The sequence below is a fragment of the Pseudochaenichthys georgianus genome, chromosome 13, assembly GCF_902827115.2.
Source record: "Pseudochaenichthys georgianus chromosome 13, fPseGeo1.2, whole genome shotgun sequence".
NCBI lineage: Eukaryota > Metazoa > Chordata > Actinopteri > Perciformes > Channichthyidae > Pseudochaenichthys > Pseudochaenichthys georgianus.
Window position 1 is genome coordinate 10,842,350 of NC_047515.1, and position 20,671 is coordinate 10,863,020.

Here is a 20,671-nt window from a genome sequence, read left to right on the forward strand (position 1 = left end):
GTCAACTCGGTGAGCGGTTCGAGCTTCGCCCAGCCACAGGAATTGGGTAGGTTTTTTAATGTGTATTTTGAACGTAGCCTACATTGAGCTCAATAACGTTTTCTGACTTTTTAGTTTAATTTTCAGTAGTTGTACAACATGGGAGGACGGTGCAAACTAGAGGAGCTCGAAGAAAGAGGTTATGAAACAGCCGACATTGGGGCAGGGCTCTCTCCTCGGCCAAGGGAAACCGCGGCGGGCATACCCGAGCCAGACTCACCTTTTCACCGCGGGACTTTCCAGGATGTGGGTGGTAAACGAAAAGGTAGAACAACTTATTCAACAAACAACTTTACTCGTTCAGTTTCAATGTAAGCCGGTTTTAACTGGTTGTTAAACTCAGTAGACCTATTGCTAAACAGTATGCCATGTACAACAATGCCTTTAATTCTCAACTTTAGAGAGGCACTAAATGGTAGGTTTTGATTCTAAAAGCAATTAAAAACATATACTGAACATTGCCGTGTTTCATACACTGCCAACTGAGTGTATGAAATATGTAAAACTGTAAAGCAGGGGTGTAAAGTAACTAAGTACATTTACTCAAGTACTTGTTCTTGAGTTCAATTTTTAGACTTTTACTTTACTTGAGATAAGACTTTAGTTACACCTGGAGTAAATTCACAAGCTACCCTGCAGTATAACAAGTCATTAATAAGCTGCACCTTTACCAGCTGTGATAAACACATGAATGCATCAATAATTATAACAAATATGCATAATTATTCATTATTCATTCATAACTTTTAAGTATATTTTGTTGCTAATACTTTTGTACTTTTACTTAAGTACAACATCTCAGTACTTGTTCCACCTCTGCTGTAAAGTAACAACCTGTCAAGTAGTCTAAAGTTGTATACATTTTCACAACATCTTTTTTGTAGTCAATCAAATTGCATAAAATGGAAATACTCAAGTTTGTAGGCTACAAGCCTCAACATTCTACTCAAGTATAAACTTAACTTAATATTAGTTACTTTCCACCACAGATGGAAAGCTGTTGGCTTTGAGGTACCTGACTGCTTTTGCCATTTTTGATAACAGACAGTAAAGATACAGGCGGAGGAAATAAATATGCACTGGGCAGTGCCACATGACGTTGTACTATATATCAGAGCTATTTGAAGCTAGTTAAAGCTTGTTCAATCAAAATATGTTATGTTTACTCAAGTCAGAGAAAACAGTGTATTTAAAGAGTGTGTGTTTCATATTAATAATTATCTTTTTGACAGCAAGATAACTATGCTGATCTAAATGCTACACATGTGTATAGACTGATAATGACCTCCAATTGAAGTGTTAAATATGTTGGTCTGTCAATTATGTATAGTTGGATCCTGCAATTAATCATCCATTGTTACCTTAACAGGTGAAAAATGTTCCAGTTATGATGGTGACAAGGTCTACCTTGGGGTCCGTGTCAAAATGCCAGTAAGGGATTTACTGAAAAAAATCCGCATAGACCAAGGCTGGGAAGATAAAGACTTACAGGTAATCTTTTGTTTTGCCCAGGTGTACTTCGCTCAGTGAAACAAATAAAAACTGATATTGGTTAAGATATTCATCAAGATAGGGATTTTCAGTGAACATTTAGACAATCATTAATATTAAAATAACATTTCAATCAGGAGAGGCTTAATGTTGTTTATAGAACATTTATTGACACATGCCATATGATAAATGTTAAGTCTTTGGCGATTAGACCCCAATCCTGAAATCGTATATCTAAAGGGGGAAATGCAGCCGTGAGCATATAGGGAACCCCCCGGGGTCTAGACACTGGTGATGATGCTGAAGATCTGGATTTGATGAGGAGGTGTGATGAGGTCTTTGGATTAGCTCTCCTGGCACTGGATATGATAAAAGGAGGTGAATGGGGTCGGCAGCATGAACACCTGAAGTCACAGCTGACTGCAGGAGAGAGGAGAACCATTTTAAAGTGTGGCTGCCGCACGATGATTGGCTGCTGGAGATTGAGATGAAATGTAATGGGTTAAAAAGAAAGCTTGTGATGAGCTGATTATAAGCAGCTGCGGAGTGAATGTATACCAGTCTTCCTGAAAGAACTTGCGCAGAGATTCATTTCATTCTGTAATGCATTTTAAAGTTGGTTTCTTGATTGTTTGCTGTCTTATATACATAAAGTGTAAAGAGATACAAAAGTTGCATGGGCTCAATAATAACCCATATTTGAAGAAGTTTTTGATATGTTTAAGTGGCCTATTTGGATATGGTTCTTATTACTTCTGATGAGCATTATTATAGCCAAATATGTTGTCCCTCTTTCTGTCCGTCTCCCTTTTTTTGGCAACAACTTCTTCAGAGAAGTCAACATTTGCACGATGAGAGGTCAACATGCTGTCTTCTGGCTCTCTTAGCAGGTTCACACAAACAGTAAGGGGCTATAAAAGCTGACAAATTGCCCATTGTCAGTATGAAAATAAATGACAAATCAGAGTTGAACTGGAAGCATAGAAAAAATAGCACTAAAATATGAGAAGACATTGGCTGATTTGAACAACAACAACAATCTAAATGTTAAAAAAAAATGAGTTACAAATCAGCCATTTGAACTTTGGGTTTAAAGTTTCATCGAAATCGATTTGCATTTGATACACAGAAGACATGGGCTTATGAATGTTTTTGATTTATTATTTGTATTTGGATTATAAAAATGTGCCTTTCCTTGTGTTGAATATCCACCAAGAGACTATATACATAATATACATGATAAGCGACAGTACAGTTTTGCTTAAAGGAAATCTTTGTTTTTTTATCTGCATAAATATGCTGAGCGATATAACTTGAGATGTTAACAAACCACTGACTCCTGACCTCAGGCAATGTCGTTTTGCCTATTAAAAATCTGTACTTTTATACCGGTCAGCAGGGAACTCCTATGTTTGTGTCTCAAAAATCTGAATCATAAAACTACCACTGATGCTACTGTTGTTGTTTCTTTTGGTGTGAACAGGAGATGTACAGCAAAACAGTCAAAGGTCAGTAAAAACCAGATCTATTAAAGTTAGTAACGTAATTTGGTACAGTGAGATGTCTGAGAGCAAATGTGTCTGAATGATCTTAATGTGTGTTACAAGTTGGTGTGCATATAAATAGTCTGCAAAATCCCAAAGTTCGCTCCAGAGGGAGTTTCTCTCCCAAAAATACTTATGAGTAACATTGAAATTAGAAAAAAACTGACATTTCTAGTCATTGCTAAATAACTGGAAGCTTAAGCCTCAAAATGTGTGCAGATTTCACCAAGTTCACCAAAATGCTTTTCATAAGCTGAAATTCACAATAGGAGTAGAAGTTGGAGGGTTAGCACTATTTAAATAGCAGCTGATTACATCATAACCTGCCAAATGACAGTTTAAACGTCTTCAATCTAACCGTGAGAAGTTGCAAGGGCTCAAAGGAAAACAGAAATCTCAACATATAAAGCCACACAGCTCCGTTGGGGTTCAATGATGACTAAAGGGAACTTACACGTTTCTGGACTGGAAAACAATTTTAAATTGAAATAATTTGTTGGGAATAAATTCTTCAGGAGCCAAAACAACATTTGGTGTCTAACTTAAATATATAGTAAATATATTTCTTTTAATCTTGGTTTAATAGAACAGTACAGATTTGATTAAAAAGTAAAAACATCAAATCAACTCTGGAATTATGAACGTATAAACCAAAATGTGTATATTCTGTATGAATAGGTTGTTTGGCTAATAAACCAACAGGAAGGAACAAAAACCTTAGGCCAAATATATTCCACTCTTCTTTGATGGAAAACACTGTAAAGTCCTCTCAACCCTGAACTTGACATTTTCTTCAACAGAAGGCAAGCAACGAGTCAAAACTCGCAGGGGACGCCGAACCGCCAAGGTGAGTGTTGAGTGTACGAAGCAGGTTTATGGAAAGCTGTAAATCACGTGTCAATTTTAAGAAGCTTTTTTATATAATTCTGCATACCACTTTGGCTCGCAGAGAAAAGGCTCCACACAGAGCCTGGAGGAGCTGGCAATTATCGTGGAGGTGCTAGAGGAGGACCTCAGGACTGGCAGCATCTGCCACTCCCCGCCACCTCTTATGTCCTCTCCAACTGGTAAGTCATGGAAACCTTGATAAATATGCTATTATTACCCTGCTACTTACAATATTGATTTTCTAATTACTTGTATTGATTTTAAAATGATCGTACTATTTCGCTATGAAGAAGTAGTCCATTCTGCTGCGGCACAGGAACATCAAATAAAATGACGGCAGAACTGATCAAGCTTTTTCTGCAACTGTTCAAGTCTGTTCACATTTTCTTTTCCATTAACCCGTCTTCTGACACTGCCAGAGCCCATAGTGTTCCTGTTAGTGTTTACTTCCTGTCTGTCTTCTTCTGCCATTCCCTTTAGTGTTTACCTTCTTCTGTTGATTTCTCTGACGTCCAGCACTCTGTCATTTAACCTCTTTCCTTCTCTTGTGCTCTTTTTCCCTTCTTTTTGTCTGCGGGGTAGTTAAACCATGAATCCAAAGGTTTGTGCTCTCCACAAATACAAATACAAAATAATATTGAGAAGAATTCCAAGGTGTTTCTGACAGAAGAAACAAATGTATTTTAAATTGACCCGACTTCTCTTTGTGGATTGATATGACTGCGCATAGTCACTTAATCCTCCTTAGCAACAGTCTAGCGAAAAATAGCAGACCTCCGAATGTTTAAAGTTGACCAATCAGCATTGAGTATTCAACTAAATCGAATAATAACTGCATCTATTACCAGCCCTTACATGATGCCACATCCTCTCACCGTTTCCCAGGCTATAACAGTGATGATTCTGATGAGATGATCCCCAGCCCCCAGTCCTACATGAGTTACTCCCCCCTCCCAATAGACTACCAGCAGACCTTGTTCCCTGATGGCGTCATGCACACCAGCCTCCAGCCTTCCAGCATGGGACACTTTGGAAGAAGAGGGGAGTGTGTCGACCCCCAGAACCACGACTGGAACCTGAACAACTCCTCTTACTTCCTGGCTCAGCTTAAGAAAGAGGAGAGCCAGCTCATGGACGTCTCAAACGCCGTACTGCTCGCTCCCGATGAACACGGCAGGACGTAAGTTTAGTGACTGTAAATGTATTTGGAAATCAGCATCAGAGTTGGGTTTATTGCCAAGTTGGTTTACACATACGAATAATTGGTGTTGATGTATAACGGTGCCAACTTTAACACAAAAAAAGGAATTATTTGGTAAAAAAGGGATCAAATGAGCACTTCTGTGTTAAAGGAACACATTGTGTAAAATCTCTAAATGAACAAACAAAACAAGACAACGCGTATTTTACACCCAGTCAGCCATCATGCGCCATCTTTATCATCTGATGCAGTTGAGTTGGCGGTGAAAATGAAAATCCCATCATCAATTGTCGATACAAATTTCCATTGTTAGACCAGCAGATCACTTTCTTAAAGGGGACCTATCATGCAAAATGCACTTTTGTATGTCTTTTATACATGAATGTGTGTCAGGGAACTCACCAAGTGTCAGAAAACACAGCCCTCTCTTTTCCTCCGTACCCATATCTCTAAAAACGGGGCTACAACGGAGCTGATCCAGATTTCCATCCGCTGTGACGTGTCCATCCGCTGTAACGTCATGGCGGCGGCGGACCCACAGAAAGTTGCTATCAGAAACAATGCCTGACGTGTTTTGGACGTAAACTCGTCTTTCTTTACATTAGCAAGCCTCGCTAACACTCAGAGCTAACCTGTACTGGATAGTGTTTTTAAAAAGCAGGAAATAAAAAAAGAACTCACCTTGTGATAAACCTGCAAGAGAAAAAGCATTTGAGCTCCATACTGTTTCAGAAATAATCCTTGACGTGGTTTAGAACAGGATGGCGTATCATCACAGCAGAATTTAACTTTATAGCCGGTAGAATTCTGATCAGGCATTAGCTCCGCCTCCTCTTCTTTTTTGTTTCAAGCTAAGGACCCAAGATCCGCGTTTCTCTAACAGGGCTTCAAAAGAGGGGTTTGAGCAGAATGAGGCATGGCTACAACGGGTGATCTGTTTGGTATTTTGAAAAAAAAACTTCACAGACATGTTTTCTATAGGTATGGCCCGACAATATATATTTCAAATATAGCATGTAGGTCCACTTTAAGTAGGGGCAATATTTTTTTAAATAATAACAACTCAACGTAATTTACATTGCGGTACTTTAATAGTCAAGTTACAATTGTGACATTTGAAAACTAAGAAAGTAAGACCCAAGGGGCACAGAAGAAACTGGGCTAATACTCCACATGCTGTCAACATTTTCAATATGTTTTATGCATTGGTCGTGCACAGGTTTTATTTAACCTGTGTGGTGTCTTATTAATGAAAAGCTGATCCTAGTTTGCTCTTTAAAGATTAAACATATCTATCTTAGCACGTAGAAGAATACTCCTAGAATGGAAATGTTCTACCACCTAAAGCATCTCTATGGCTTAAAGATTTAATGTTGTACCTGAACTTGGAGAAGATTAAATATAACCTGAGGGGCTCCTCAAACCTATTTGAATCTGTCTGGGGCTCTATGATAGCCTACATAGCTGAACTTAAGACACTACATTAAGAAGAAAGGGGGGGGAACTACGTATGTATGTATGTATGTTTTGTTTTTTGTTTTTTTTCTTCCTTGTGTCTCTTTTTATCAGTTTGTTTTTGTTATTTTAATTTATCTGTTCTGTCTTTGTATACATGTATGTACAGTAGGTACGTGTATGTGGGTATGTACAAACACGTATGTATACTGTATGTGGGTATACATGTGTGAGTATATGGGTACAAGTATTACTGTTACTATTCTTTATTCCCTTATCTATACATTTTCTTTTAATATTATCTTCTACATTACTTTTACCTATACATGTATCTATTTTATTTAGTTATTTAATTTACTAGCTAGGACCGGGAGGGGGGGGGGAAAAGGGGAAAAATAAATAAAAATATTGACTGTGTCACTGCATCCTGGTAAAATAAAACTCATTGTGCCTGACTCAATAACAAAAAAAAAAAATATATATATATATATATATATATATATATATATATATATATATATATATAAAGATAAAACAGTATTTATTATTGAGAATGATGATGGCTCACCTCTATTTAGCTCATAGGCGGCGCGTGAGGCTCAGGTTTGGGAAGGCTAAATAATTTTTTTTTTTACCTGACGCTGCCCGCTCCCGGCGTCTATAGAAAAGAGATCAACTCAGTGAAAGCACCGCCTGCTGACCAATCAGAGCTCAGTGTGCGGAGTTTAAATATATAAAGTCTTATTACCATGGCTTAGTTGAATACTCGATTCTGATTGGTCAATTCAGAACACGTGACACGTTGTTAATACCCGAACAGACAGACCGCTGTCAAGGACTTATTGACCCGTTGTTAAGGACGATCACATCTTCAGAAAGGAAGTCCGGTCGATTGAACTGTATACAGTTGGGGCCGAAAAGCAAACTGCATGCAGTTTGCTTTTCGAACTGGGACAAAGAAAAAACTGCGGAGAAGTAACGGGCAGAACCCTCCTTTTTACGCAGCGGTCCAGGACATAGACATCAAACGGCGACACATATTCACTTGCCAGTACTTTGTCATTAGGGCAGGGATATCTAGATACTTTCCAATGTTTGACATCATGAATTGTGCTACTTTTAAAGCAAGAGAGCGATGTTTTTCAAATCTGTAATCAAAAAGCTCCTCAAAAAACGCTATCGAAGCCAGTTCCCTGCCGTTAGTTCAAACGTTAGTTCAAACAGTAACAACGGACTATTTTTCTTCTGCGGATGCATGTCAATTTAAATCGATACATACAATTATTTTTTTAAAATCAATAAAATCATTTTCTAAATCCATAAAAGGCATTTCAATTAATATTGGGAGTCATAACGTTACTTTGTTGAGAATGTGGCCATGTAATAAGCGGGATAATGTGCAGCGACTTGGTCATTATGGGGAAAAGAACACCTTCATGCCGATCTAGATCCCTCCGCTTCGCGTCGGGCTCCTGATCAGGCCTGTCGGTGTTCTTTTCCCCATAATGACCGCGTCGCAGCACATTATCCCTTACATATTACAGGATAAAGGAAATACAGTTTAAACTGCTGTATGCAGAGAAGACGCAGACGTGTCGCACTTATCATTCATATCACACTGATATCACATCATCAATCAGATCATCGATCATATAATATCACAATATTGCCTTATCTGAGTCAGCTTCTCGAGCCGTATCTGGCCGTGCAACACTTACATTGTCACATATAGGCTACTGTATGCAGAAGTATTATTTTAAGCAACACATTAAGTTGAAGAAACACTCAACTCAAATGTAATTAAAGTCAGATCCACTCGTGTCTTAGATGGGGCAGTGATATCATAAAACTGTTGTATGCTTTCAAACACTCGGTAGTTTATTTATTTTTTACCAGTTGTTCTGTATTCACCTTGCAGGTGCAACTCTGTGGCTTGTATCCTGGATTATATGTTTAAAAGTCATGGATGTTTAAAGTTCATATTTGTCTAATATTAGTTTACTTTTTCATTACTGAAGTATGACGCTGCGCTGTCAGTACACTTGTCCCTGTTTGTGATTGGTCAAATGTAGCTAACCCCGCCCTTTCACGTGAACGTGCTCTCAGCTGGAGAGAGAACCTCTGGCTTGATTTTACCGAGTTTGATAACCAGCGTCGTAGGACCGCTTAGCGAGATCTCGTTTGTTAGGGTTAGTTAAGATAGACTCAACATATCCAGGGTCTGTTGAACTGGCTTCGTGGTACAGGGCACAGTTGGCTGCATAGCAGCGCTAATGTCAAGACACAAACATTATACATTATATTCTTTATTTTACCAGGATGCAGTGACACAAGTATTTGGGAAGGCTTAGCCTTCCCTAGCCTACAGTACCCGCCGCCCCTGATTTAGCTGCTTCACCTCCTGGCAGTGTGCATGTTTGCTAAATGTCACACCTTATTTACCTTAAGTGACACTTGATCACATTGTTAATACAGTTGTTACACCCATCCTTGTTTTCTTCTTTGCCAAGTCGAAACGTCTGCTGTGAAAAAAGACCTGTTGTTGTTGTTCAGCTTGTTGATCTCGCTGAAGGCCACAGGCTTCTTGTAATTAGAAGCAAAAACGGCTTTTCCAAATACCTCCGCTAACCACATGCTATATAACCCAGGTTCAGACCTGTTACCCTTTTACAGGACTGCCTTCTGGTGTCAGGAAATACTGATGGTGTGAAGTCATTTTTTAATGTCTGATGTTTCTTTCAGAGCCTTCCATAAAGTGGTATGCGTCGGGAAGAGGGCGCTAGGCTACGCTATCGCAAAGAGGATGGCTGCGCTCAACAGCCTGGACCTCAAAGACTCTGATGGAATGGTGCGCTATTTAAACTATAAGATTTAGATCTCTTGTTAATGCAAAAAAACATAAACAACTATCAAGGGTGCAAGATTAGCCTAACTGTCTGTATTGTATTACATAACAAATTCTGGACAATCAGAACTGTTATGCTTATACTTTCTGTAAAATACATGTTTAAGATTAGGGTTTTAAGAACTAATGTGCTAAAAGAATAATGACATAAATACCTTCTGCAATGCAAATCAACACATAATCTATGCCACAGGTGGGTTGTTAAGATAGATTGGATCATATTGTATACTCAATTGTTTATGTCCAATTATCAAGTAAGTCACATTCTCTCATGTGTAACTCTCTGTTCATAGACCGCCCTGCTCCATGCAGCAAAGCACAACCAGCACCTGATGGTGGCAGATCTGATCCGTCTCGGGGCCAACGTTAATGAGACCAACAACCTAGGGAAGACCTGCCTGCACCTCAGTGCTGAGAAAGGCTACATCAGAGTCCTGGAGGTGAGAGCATTCCTTCATCTCTAAAGAGGACCTATGAAGCTTGTTGGGGTTTTCCCTTTCCTGTTGGGAGTTGTATATTTCTTTGTGCAGGTTAATGGTCTGCAAAGGCTGTGATCCCAACATCCCCACCATAATTGTAGAGAGGCTTGAATGGTTGTCCATTCGCATGAATAATGAAGTCGTACGTGATAAGCTAAAGTGCGATCACAACCGAGCCGGCCAGCTAACCAATCGGAGCAGACTGGACTGCAGCACAGGCAGTATGAGAGAAATAAAGACCTTTTTGAACATTAAAGCATGGAAACATGTCGCAGTAGAGAAAACATATATAAATATGAACCTGAACATGAGAAGAATAATGCCCTCTTAAACTGTGGCAATGATGGGGTTTCCTCTGTTTGTCACGAGACACAAGGTATTTCAGACGTAGGTTACTTTGAGGCTGCGGCCCCACGAGGACGAATTCGGTCGTTTGCGTTACTGTTTAGTGTCATATAGACCGTTCGGCCACACGAGGACGACCGAATATGGCACTAAACGACTGAGGAAACGACAACGGGTCCCAAGGTGGATAGAAAGGCATACGCAGCTCTCTGGGGGGTCAAACAGCTCCGTGTGTGCGCCCTATACGGACATTTTCAGATCACTGATAGTGATTGCGCAATAGCCCCGCCTCTCCCCACCTCTTCTGCTCCCTCCGCTTACCCCGCGCCAGTGCTGAAGTGTTTCGCCACCACCAACAACAACAAAATGGCGGATCGCAGAGTTGCTATCGTGCTCCGACGCTATTGACCATGCTGTCTGTTCACATTTTCTTTTCCATTAACCCGTCTTCTGACACTGCCAGAGCCCATAGTGTTCCTGTTAGTGTTTACTTCCGTCTGTCTTCTTCTGCCATTCCCTTTAGTGTTACCTTCTTCTGTTGATTTCTCTGACGTCCAGCACTCTGTCATTTAACCTCTTTCCTTCTCTTGTGCTCTTTTTCCCTTCTTTTTTGTCTGCGGGGTAGTTTAAACCATGAACCCAAAGGTTTGTGCTCTCCACAAATACAAATACAAAATAATATTGAGAAGAATTCCAAGGTGTTTCTGACAGAAGAAACAAATGTATTTTAAATTGACCCGACTTCTCTTTGTGGGATTGATAGGACTGCGCATAGTCACTTAATCCTCCTTAGCAACAGTCTAGCGAAAATAGCAGACCTCCGAATGTTTAAAGTTGACCAATCAGCATTGAGTATTCAACTAAATCGAATAATAACTGCATCTATTACCAGCCCTTACATGATGCCACATCCTCTCACCGTTTCCCAGGCTATAACAGTGATGATTCTGATGAGATGATCCCCAGCCCCCAGTCCTACATGAGTTACTACTCCCCCTCCCAATAGACTACCAGCAGACCTTGTTCCCTGATGGCGTCATGCACAACCAGCCTCCAGCCTTCCAGCATGGGACACTTTGGAAGACGAGGGGAGTGTGTCGACCCCCAGAACCACGACTGGAACCTGAAACAACTCCTCTTACTTCCTGGCTCAGCTTAAGAAAGAGGAGAGCCAGCTCATGGACGTCTCAAACGCCGTACTGCTCGCTCCCGATGAACACGGCAGGACGTAAGTTTAGTGACTGTAAATGTATTTGGAAATCAGCATCAGAGTTGGGTTTATTGCCAAGTTGGTTTACACATACGAATAATTGGTGTTGATGTATAACGGTGCCAACTTTAACACAAAAAAGGAATTATTGGTAAAAAGGGATCAAATGAGCACTTCTGTGTTAAAGGAACACATTGTGTAAATCTCTAAATGAACAAACAAAACAAGACAACGCGTATTTTACACCCAGTCAGCCATCATGCGCCATCTTTATCATCTGATGCAGTTGAGTTGGCGGTGAAAATGAAAATCCCATCATCAATTGTCGATACAAATTTCCATTGTTAGACCAGCAGATCACTTTCTTAAAGGGGACCTATCATGCAAAATGCACTTTGTATGTCTTTTATACATGAATGTGTGTCAGGGAACTCACCAAGTGTCAGAAAACACAGCCCTCTCTTTTCCTCCGTACCCATATCTCTAAAAACGGGGCTACAACGGAGCTGATCCAGATTTCCATCCGCTGTGACGTGTCCATCCGCTGTAACGTCATGGCGGCGGCGGACCCACAGAAAGTTGCTATCAGAAACAATGCCTGACGTGTTTTGGACGTAAACTCGTCTTTCTTTACATTAGCAAGCCTCGCTAACACTCAGAGCTAACCTGTACTGGATAGTGTTTTTAAAAAGCAGGAAATAAAAAAAGAACTCACCTTGTGATAAACCTGCAAGAGAAAAAGCATTTGAGCTCCATACTGTTTCAGAAATAATCCTTGACGTGGTTTAGAACAGGATGGCGTATCATCACAGCAGAATTTAACTTTATAGCCGGTAGAATTCTGATCAGGCATTAGCTCCGCCTCCTCTTCTTTTTTGTTTCAAGCTAAGGACCCAAGATCCGCGTTTCTCTAACAGGGCTTCAAAAGAGGGGTTTGAGCAGAATGAGGCATGGCTACAACGGGTGATCTGTTTGGTATTTTGAAAAAAAAACTTCACAGACATGTTTTCTATAGGTATGGCCCGACAATATATATTTCAAATATAGCATGTAGGTCCACTTTAAGTAGGGGCAATATTTTTTTAAATAATAACAACTCAACGTAATTTACATTGCGGTACTTTAATAGTCAAGTTACAATTGTGACATTTGAAAACTAAGAAAGTAAGACCCAAGGGGCACAGAAGAAACTGGGCTAATACTCCACATGCTGTCAACATTTTCAATATGTTTTATGCATTGGTCGTGCACAGGTTTTATTTAACCTGTGTGGTGTCTTATTAATGAAAAGCTGATCCTAGTTTGCTCTTTAAAGATTAAACATATCTATCTTAGCACGTAGAAGAATACTCCTAGAATGGAAATGTTCTACCACCTAAAGCATCTCTATGGCTTAAAGATTTAATGTTGTACCTGAACTTGGAGAAGATTAAATATAACCTGAGGGGCTCCTCAAACCTATTTGAATCTGTCTGGGGCTCTATGATAGCCTACATAGCTGAACTTAAGACACTACATTAAGAAGAAAGTGGGGGGAACTACGTATGTATGTATGTATGTTTTGTTTTTTGTTTTTTTTCTTCCTTGTGTCTCTTTTTATCAGTTTGTTTTTGTTATTTTAATTTATCTGTTCTGTCTTTGTATACATGTATGTACAGTAGGTACGTGTATGTGGGTATGTACAAACACGTATGTATACTGTATGTGGGTATACATGTGTGAGTATATGGGTACAAGTATTACTGTTACTATTCTTTATTCCCTTATCTATACATTTTCTTTTAATATTATCTTCTACATTACTTTTACCTATACATGTATCTATTTTATTTAGTTATTTAATTTACTAGCTAGGACCGGGAGGGGGGGGGGAAAGGGGAAAAATAAATAAAAATATTGACTGTGTCACTGCATCCTGGTAAAATAAAACTCATTGTGCCTGACTCAATAACAAAAAAAAAAATATATATATATATATATATATATATATATATATATATAAAGATAAAACAGTATTTATTATTGAGAATGATGATGGCTCACTTCTATTTAGCTCATAGGCGGCGCGTGAGGCTCAGGTTTGGGAAGGCTAAATAATTTTTTTTTTTACCTGACGCTGCCCGCTCCCGGCGTCTATAGAAAAGAGATCAACTCAGTGAAAGCACCGCCTGCTGACCAATCAGAGCTCAGTGTGCGGAGTTTAAATATATAAAGTCTTATTACATGGCTTAGTTGAATACTCGATTCTGATTGGTCAATTCAGAACACGTGACACGTTGTTAATACCGAACAGACAGACCGCTGTCAAGGACTTATTGACCGTTGTTAAGGACGATCACATCTTCAGAAAGAAGTCCGGTCGATTGAACTGTATACAGTTGGGCCGAAAAGCAAACTGCATGCAGTTTGCTTTTCGAACTGGGACAAGAAAAACTGCGGAGAAGTAACGGGCAGAAACCCTCCTTTTTACGCAGCGGTCCAGACATAGACATCAAACGGCGACACATATTCACTTGCCAGTTACTTTGTCATTAGGGCAGGGATATCTAGATACTTTCCAATGTTTGACATCATGAATTGTGCTACTTTTAAAGCAAGGAGCGATGTTTTCAAATCTGTAATCAAAAAGCTCCTCAAAAACGCTATCGAAGCAGTTCCTGCCGTTGCTACGTTAGTTCAAACAGTAACAACGGACTATTTTTCTTCGCGGATGCATGTCAATTTAAATCGATACATACAATTATTTTTTAAATCAATAAAATCATTTTCTAAATCCATAAAAGCATTTCAATTAATATTGGGAGTCATAACGTTACTTTGTTGAGAATGTGGCCATGTAATAAGCGGGATAATGTGCAGCGACTTGGTCATTATGGGGAAAAGAACACCTTCATGCCGATCTAGATCCCTCCGCTTCGCGTCGGGCTCCTGATCAGCCTGTCGGTGTTCTTTTCCCCATAATGACCGCGTCGCAGCACATTATCCCTTACATATTACAGGATAAAGGAAATACAGTTTAAACTGCTGTATGCAGAGAAGACGCAGACGTGTCGCACTTATCATTCATATCACACTGATATCACATCATCAATCAGATCATCGATCATATAATATCACAATATTGCCTTATCTGAGTCAGCTTCTCGAGCCGTATCTGGCCGTGCAACACTTACATTGTCACATATAGGCTACTGTATGCAGAAGTATTATTTTAAGCAACACATTAAGTTGAAGAAACACTCAACTCAAATGTAATTAAAGTCAGATCCACTCGTGTCTTAGATGGGGCAGTGATATCATAAAACTGTTGTATGCTTTCAAACACTCGGTAGTTTATTTATTTTTTAACCAGTTGTTCTGTATTCACCTTGCAGGTGCAACTCTGTGGCTTGTATCCTGGATTATATGTTTAAGTCATGGATGTTTAAAGTTCATATTTGTCTAATATTAGTTTACTTTTCATTACTGAAGTATGACGCTGCGCTGTCAGTACACTTGTCCCTGTTTGTGATTGGTCAAATGTAGCTAACCCCGCCCCTTTCACGTGAACGTGCTCTCAGCTGGAGAGAGAACCTCTGGCTTGATTTACCGAGTTGATAACCAGCGTCGTAGGACCGCTTAGCGAGATCTCGTTTGTTAGGGTTAGTTAAGATAACTCAAACATATCCAGGGTCTGTTGAACTGGCTTCGTGGTACAGGGCACAGTTGGCTGCATAGCAGCGCTAATGTCAAAGACACAAACATTATACATTATATTTTTATTTTACCAGGATGCAGTGACACAAGTATTTGGGAAGGCTTAGCCTTCCCTAGCCTACAGTACCCGCCGCCCCTGATTTAGCTGCTTCACCTCCTGGCAGTGTGCATGTTTGCTAAATGTCACACCTTATTTACCTTAAGTGACACTTGATCACATTGTTAATACAGTTGTTACACCCATCCTTGTTTTCTTCTTTGCCAAGTCGAAACGTCTGCTGTGAAAAAAGACCTGTTGTTGTTGTTCAGCTTGTTGATCTCGCTGAAGGCCACAGGCTTCTTGTAATTAGAAGCAAAAACGGCTTTTCCAAATACCTCCGCTAACCACATGCTATATAACCCAGGTTCAGACCTGTTACCCTTTTACAGGACTGCCTTCTGGTGTCAGGAAATACTGATGGTGTGAAGTCATTTTTTAATGTCTGATGTTTCTTTCAGAGCCTTCCATAAAGTGGTATGCGTCGGGAAGAGGGCGCTAGGCTACGCTATCGCAAAGAGGATGGCTGCGCTCAACAGCCTGGACCTCAAAGACTCTGATGGAATGGTGCGCTATTTAAACTATAAGATTTAGATCTCTTGTTAATGCAAAAAAACATAAACAACTATCAAGGGGTGCAAGATTAGCCTAACTGTCTGTATTGTATTACATAACAAATTCTGGACAATCAGAACTGTTATGCTTATACTTTCTGTAAAATACATGTTTAAGATTAGGGTTTTAAGAACTAATGTGCTAAAAGAATAATGACATAAATACCTTCTGCAATGCAAATCAACACATAATCTATGCCACAGGTGGGTTGTTAAGATAGATTGGATCATATTGTATACTCAATTGTTTATGTCCAATTATCAAGTAAGTCACATTCTCTCATGTGTAACTCTCTGTTCATAGACCGCCCTGCTCCATGCAGCAAAGCACAACCAGCACCTGATGGTGGCAGATCTGATCCGTCTCGGGGCCAACGTTAATGAGACCAACAACCTAGGGAAGACCTGCCTGCACCTCAGTGCTGAGAAAGGCTACATCAGAGTCCTGGAGGTGAGAGCATTCCTTCATCTCTAAAGAGGACCTATGAAGCTTGTTGGGGTTTTCCCTTTCCTGTTGGGAGTTGTATATTTCTTTGTGCAGGTTAATGGTCTGCAAAGGCTGTGATCCCAACATCCCCACCATAATTGTAGAGAGGCTTGAATGGTTGTCCATTCGCATGAATAATGAAGTCGTACGTGATAAGCTAAAGTGCGATCACAACCGAGCCGGCCAGCTAACCAATCGGAGCAGACTGGACTGCAGCACAGGCAGTATGAGAGAAATAAAGACCTTTTTGAACATTAAAGCATGGAAACATGTCGCAGTAGAGAAAACATATATAAATATGAACCTGAACATGAGAAGAATAATGCCCTCTTAAACTGTGGCAATGATGGGGTTTCCTCTGTTTGTCACGAGACACAAGGTATTTCAGACGTAGGTTACTTTGAGGCTGCGGCCCCACGAGGACGAATTCGGTCGTTTGCGTTACTGTTTAGTGTCATATAGACCGTTCGGCCACACGAGGACGACCGAATATGGCACTAAACGACTGAGGAAACGACAACGGGTCCCAAGGTGGATAGAAAGGCATACGCCACTCTCTGGGGGGTCAAACAGCTCCGTGTGTGCGCCCTATACGGACATTTTCAGATCACTGATAGTGATTGCGCAATAGCCCCGCCTCTCCCCACCTCTTCTGCTCCCTCCGCTTACCCCGCGCCAGTGCTGAAGTGTTTCGCCACCACCAACAACAACAACAATGGCGGATCGCAGAGTTGCTATCGTGCTCCGGACGCTATTGACCATGCTACAGTTGTTTGTGCAACATCTACAGCAATAATGATGAGGCAATAGCCCCGCCTCTCCCCACCTCTGCTGCTCACCCCCACGTCAAAGTAAACTGCACCCTGAATTCAGATTATTTATCTTTCTCTCGCGAGTGAAGTCTAATCTGACAGGACGGAGACACGCAGCTCTGCCCACCTGCAGCTCCTCCCGCTGCAGCAAAACACACACTTCAAGTCAGATCATCACCCTTAGCTATTTTAATTACCTCTCAAACTCCCTAAACTAGTTATAAATATGTTTATTTTTTACTGTCGGCCGGGTCACTCATTACTGGATCAGCTGCTGCATGAGACAGACACTGACGCTGTCCGAAGAGAAGGAGGAAAAAGAGAGGCTCCGTGTATTTTATCATTATATTATATAGAGTCGTTATTCATTTGTTTTAAAGCTCAATAAATAACAAAGAAGACCTTTGACCGGCACTTTTATCATTTTGTCCGGAAGATTTCAACTTTAATAAACGCTGACTGGCGAAAAACTCTGCCCGGTTCCCTCGGCCCCCACCGCGGAGAATAAACAGAAGGGCAACCATGACAACCGTGCTTCTTCGCTGCTTTTGTGGAGGAAGTTACAGCGCCACGTAGAGGCTCCTGCATATGTACTGCAGCTTCTCCAGCGGTTGGAGCTAAACGGAGCGGTCTCGTGTGGGCAGACACTATCCGGATAATTATTGCATGTGGACGGAAGCCGTTTGCGATTGCGTTTGCGTTAATCCTATGCGTTTAGCCGTTTTCGTCCTCGTGGGGCCGCAGCCTGAGTCAAACAAGTTATTCAGATCTTTGTTTTAGGCTTTTATGGCTGGAAGGTTTGTATCTGTGTGGGAGGTAGTATATCTGTCAACTGATGAGAGGAACACATGTGACAAAGCAACAGAGCCGGTTCTGTTAAACACATTGTACAGAAAGTCATTAACTTCTCATGGGTGCAGCCAAAGAGCAACTTGGGTAACCTGTCAGTATGTGTCACACTGTTTTTCACAGAACTAGATTTTATGTGTGGTATAATAACGCTTATTGTTACATTTCCTGGCATCTCATCTGTGGGAAAACTAAAGTGTTTTTTTAACATTAAAGCGTGGAAACATGTCACACTAGAGGCACAAAATACAAATGTGAATCTGAAAATGATCATAATACGGCCCCTTTAATATTCCTGCAGGCCAACTGTGTTTATGAAATGGCACATTCTAAGTGCAAACTGTAGATGTTGTTTGGCAAGACAGGCGTGTTCTCCGCAGATAGACAGCAGAACAACATTATAAGGGTCAACAATCGCACACTATTTGTATTATGGTGACTCGCCAAGTCAAAAACAAAGTGGTATTCTTTTATTAATTTGCATCTGCCCCTTAATGTCTTGTACACAAAACAGATTTGACTGATGTAACTGAACAGCAATCATACTGTCAGTATTAGGCAGACGCCTCCAGACATCTGAAGACGCCAGGGCCCTTTCTCATTTCTCGAACTCCCCTCCTCGACTCCTATCCTCGATACTTAGTCCCGCCCACAGGAGATGCGAGCGGAGGAGCCGAGGAGGGGAACCGAGGAGAGAGGAGGGGAAGCAGCAGGCGGTTAGAGAAATGAGAATTCCTCTCCTCTGAGTGGTCATTTTAAAGAGACGTCCATTAATGATGACAGGAGGCACAGCAGCCCTCTGTCTGAGGGACAGATGTGTTCATGACCACTTCTATATTTACTTTGATTCATTCACAGTGCGGTGTAATGAGACAATAACAGGCTACAGATGCGGGGACACATGTATATATTTATATAAATATATACAATTTCAGAATCAAACAGAGCACTCTCATAATAACGTAACACTATCAGAGACTGGATATATCCCCCCCCTTCTTCCCTCTGGTCGACTCGCTACAATGAGGGAAATAAATTACGGGCCAAAAGTTGTATTTACAAACTATTAAAAGTAAGCAGAGGACACCAAACCAACTGAGACCTGTCTGTCCGCTGCATCTATGCACACACTGTACCACACACCACACACACACACACACACACACACACACACACACACACACACACAGCTCCTAAAACAGGCTACAGCCGTTGTGTATTTTATTGTGAAGCACTAAATGGTTTTAGAAAAATATCGACTCTTTGTTTGTAGATATCTACTAAACTAAAGCAAATAAAGAGAGTAGGCCTGTTCTACTGAGTGATATATATTGTACACACTGCTCTGCTTTCTGCAAGGACCTCACAGCTGTTCTCAATGTAAACATCGCGTCGCGATGAAAGCAGTTAATAAAATAATATCCAGGGGATGCATGCAGAGCTGTCATTGGCTGAGATAAGTCCGGCCGTGCGTCACGACTCTTTGAAACATCTCTGTTGCCGGAAATGCATCCTTGAAGGAGCCGTGGAGGACCCATCAGTGTATCCTTGGTTATAGATCCTCCAGAGAGCCTCCTCGACGCTCGGTCCTCGGTCCTCGAAGTGCATTTAGAGAAATGAGATGTCCTTCAACATGGCGCGCTAAAATTCATTTCCGGGTCACTACCGGAGGACCGAGGAGTCGAGGAGGGGGATTTGATGAAATGAGAAAGGGCCCTGGTGTGCGTTCCTTGAGATCCACTCTTAGTGAACAACACCACTGATATCCTGTGGTGTTGTTCACAAGTCTTCACAATCATTATATAGTAACGGTAGAAGAACCATAGTCTTAATATCCTCCATTTAAAGTAAAAGTATTGCATTACAAAATTGTTATATCAATTTAAAGTGCAGTCGACTTCTCTTACATAATAAAAAATATATTTCCGTCTTGAGTAGAAGTATAAAGCAGCAGAAAATGTAAATATTCAAGTAAAGTACATTGTGTGTGTGAACTTCTATCCTGAACTAGTGTTTATATTTTCCTTATAGGTTCTAAAACAAACAATGATGGATGGTGTGTATGTCGACGTCGAAGCCACTGATAGCTACGGTAAATACTGTCACCTTTCCAATTCTTTCCAAAACCCACTTTGTTGTCACATACTGACAATAATGCATGCCATCACTTAATTGGCAATATATGGCATGAAAGCTGTCGTATCAGGCATTCAGTATCTGTGTCAAGTTAAATAGTTGACTCAACCAAAATAAAAATAAATCCTGCGAATAAGTTAATATAATTCTTCTTGTCAGTTACCATTTTACAGATATGTTTAGATGTTATAGTTGAAGACTGTTTGAGTGGATGTAGTCTAAAAAATATGTGTGTGTGTTTTCAGAAATGAGCGTCATCCAGTGCGCTTCTGTGGCTCTGAAGGCCACCGTACGTCAGCTAAATGGCAGCATGACCCCGAGTCAAAGCAGAATCCAAATGCTGCGCCAGGAGCAGATGATGGAGACGCTGGAGTGTCTGCTGCAGATGGGCAGCTACCTTCATACCATGGTAGGACACTCTGTTAGATGCCATTATGGTCTCTTTCATTAGCTTTTGCATGCATATTAATTGTGATTAAAGCT

At 40.6% G+C, this 20,671-nt stretch overlaps 2 protein-coding genes across 2 annotated transcripts in view; both read left to right on the forward strand.

Annotated features, from left to right (window-relative positions):
* Positions 1 to 11,506, forward strand: LOC117457569 (uncharacterized). Its single transcript, XM_034097719.1, has 10 exons — positions 1 to 46; positions 130 to 304; positions 1,409 to 1,530; positions 3,014 to 3,038; positions 3,875 to 3,921; positions 4,024 to 4,141; positions 4,848 to 5,142; positions 9,361 to 9,466; positions 9,817 to 9,963; positions 11,354 to 11,506. The coding sequence occupies exons 2-10, from the start codon at positions 139 to 141 to the stop codon at positions 11,504 to 11,506; spliced, it is 1,179 nt and encodes a 392-aa protein (XP_033953610.1). The 5' UTR covers positions 1 to 46; positions 130 to 138.
* The window catches only part of LOC117457741 (NF-kappa-B inhibitor zeta), a 16,970-nt gene continuing 7,796 nt past the window's right edge, over positions 11,498 to 20,671 (forward strand). Inside the window, exons 1-5 of the mRNA XM_034097960.1 lie at positions 11,498 to 11,575; positions 15,752 to 15,857; positions 16,209 to 16,355; positions 20,084 to 20,144; positions 20,434 to 20,597. Coding sequence (XP_033953851.1) covers positions 11,526 to 11,575; positions 15,752 to 15,857; positions 16,209 to 16,355; positions 20,084 to 20,144; positions 20,434 to 20,597 — 528 coding nt within the window. The 5' untranslated portion in view covers positions 11,498 to 11,525. The remainder of the gene's footprint in view (positions 11,576 to 15,751; positions 15,858 to 16,208; positions 16,356 to 20,083; positions 20,145 to 20,433; positions 20,598 to 20,671) is intronic.

Excerpts from the sequence above, each read along its gene's own strand:
- LOC117457569 (XM_034097719.1), top strand. The coding sequence starts at position 139 with ATGGGAGGACGGTGCAAACTAGAGGAGCTCGAAGAAAGAGGTTATGAA. Across the intron at positions 3,922-4,023 it reads GGGGACGCCGAACCGCCAAG|AGAAAAGGCTCCACACAGAG; the intron begins GTGAGTGTTGAG and ends TTTGGCTCGCAG. Across the intron at positions 5,143-9,360 it reads CCCGATGAACACGGCAGGAC|AGCCTTCCATAAAGTGGTAT; the intron begins GTAAGTTTAGTG and ends TGTTTCTTTCAG.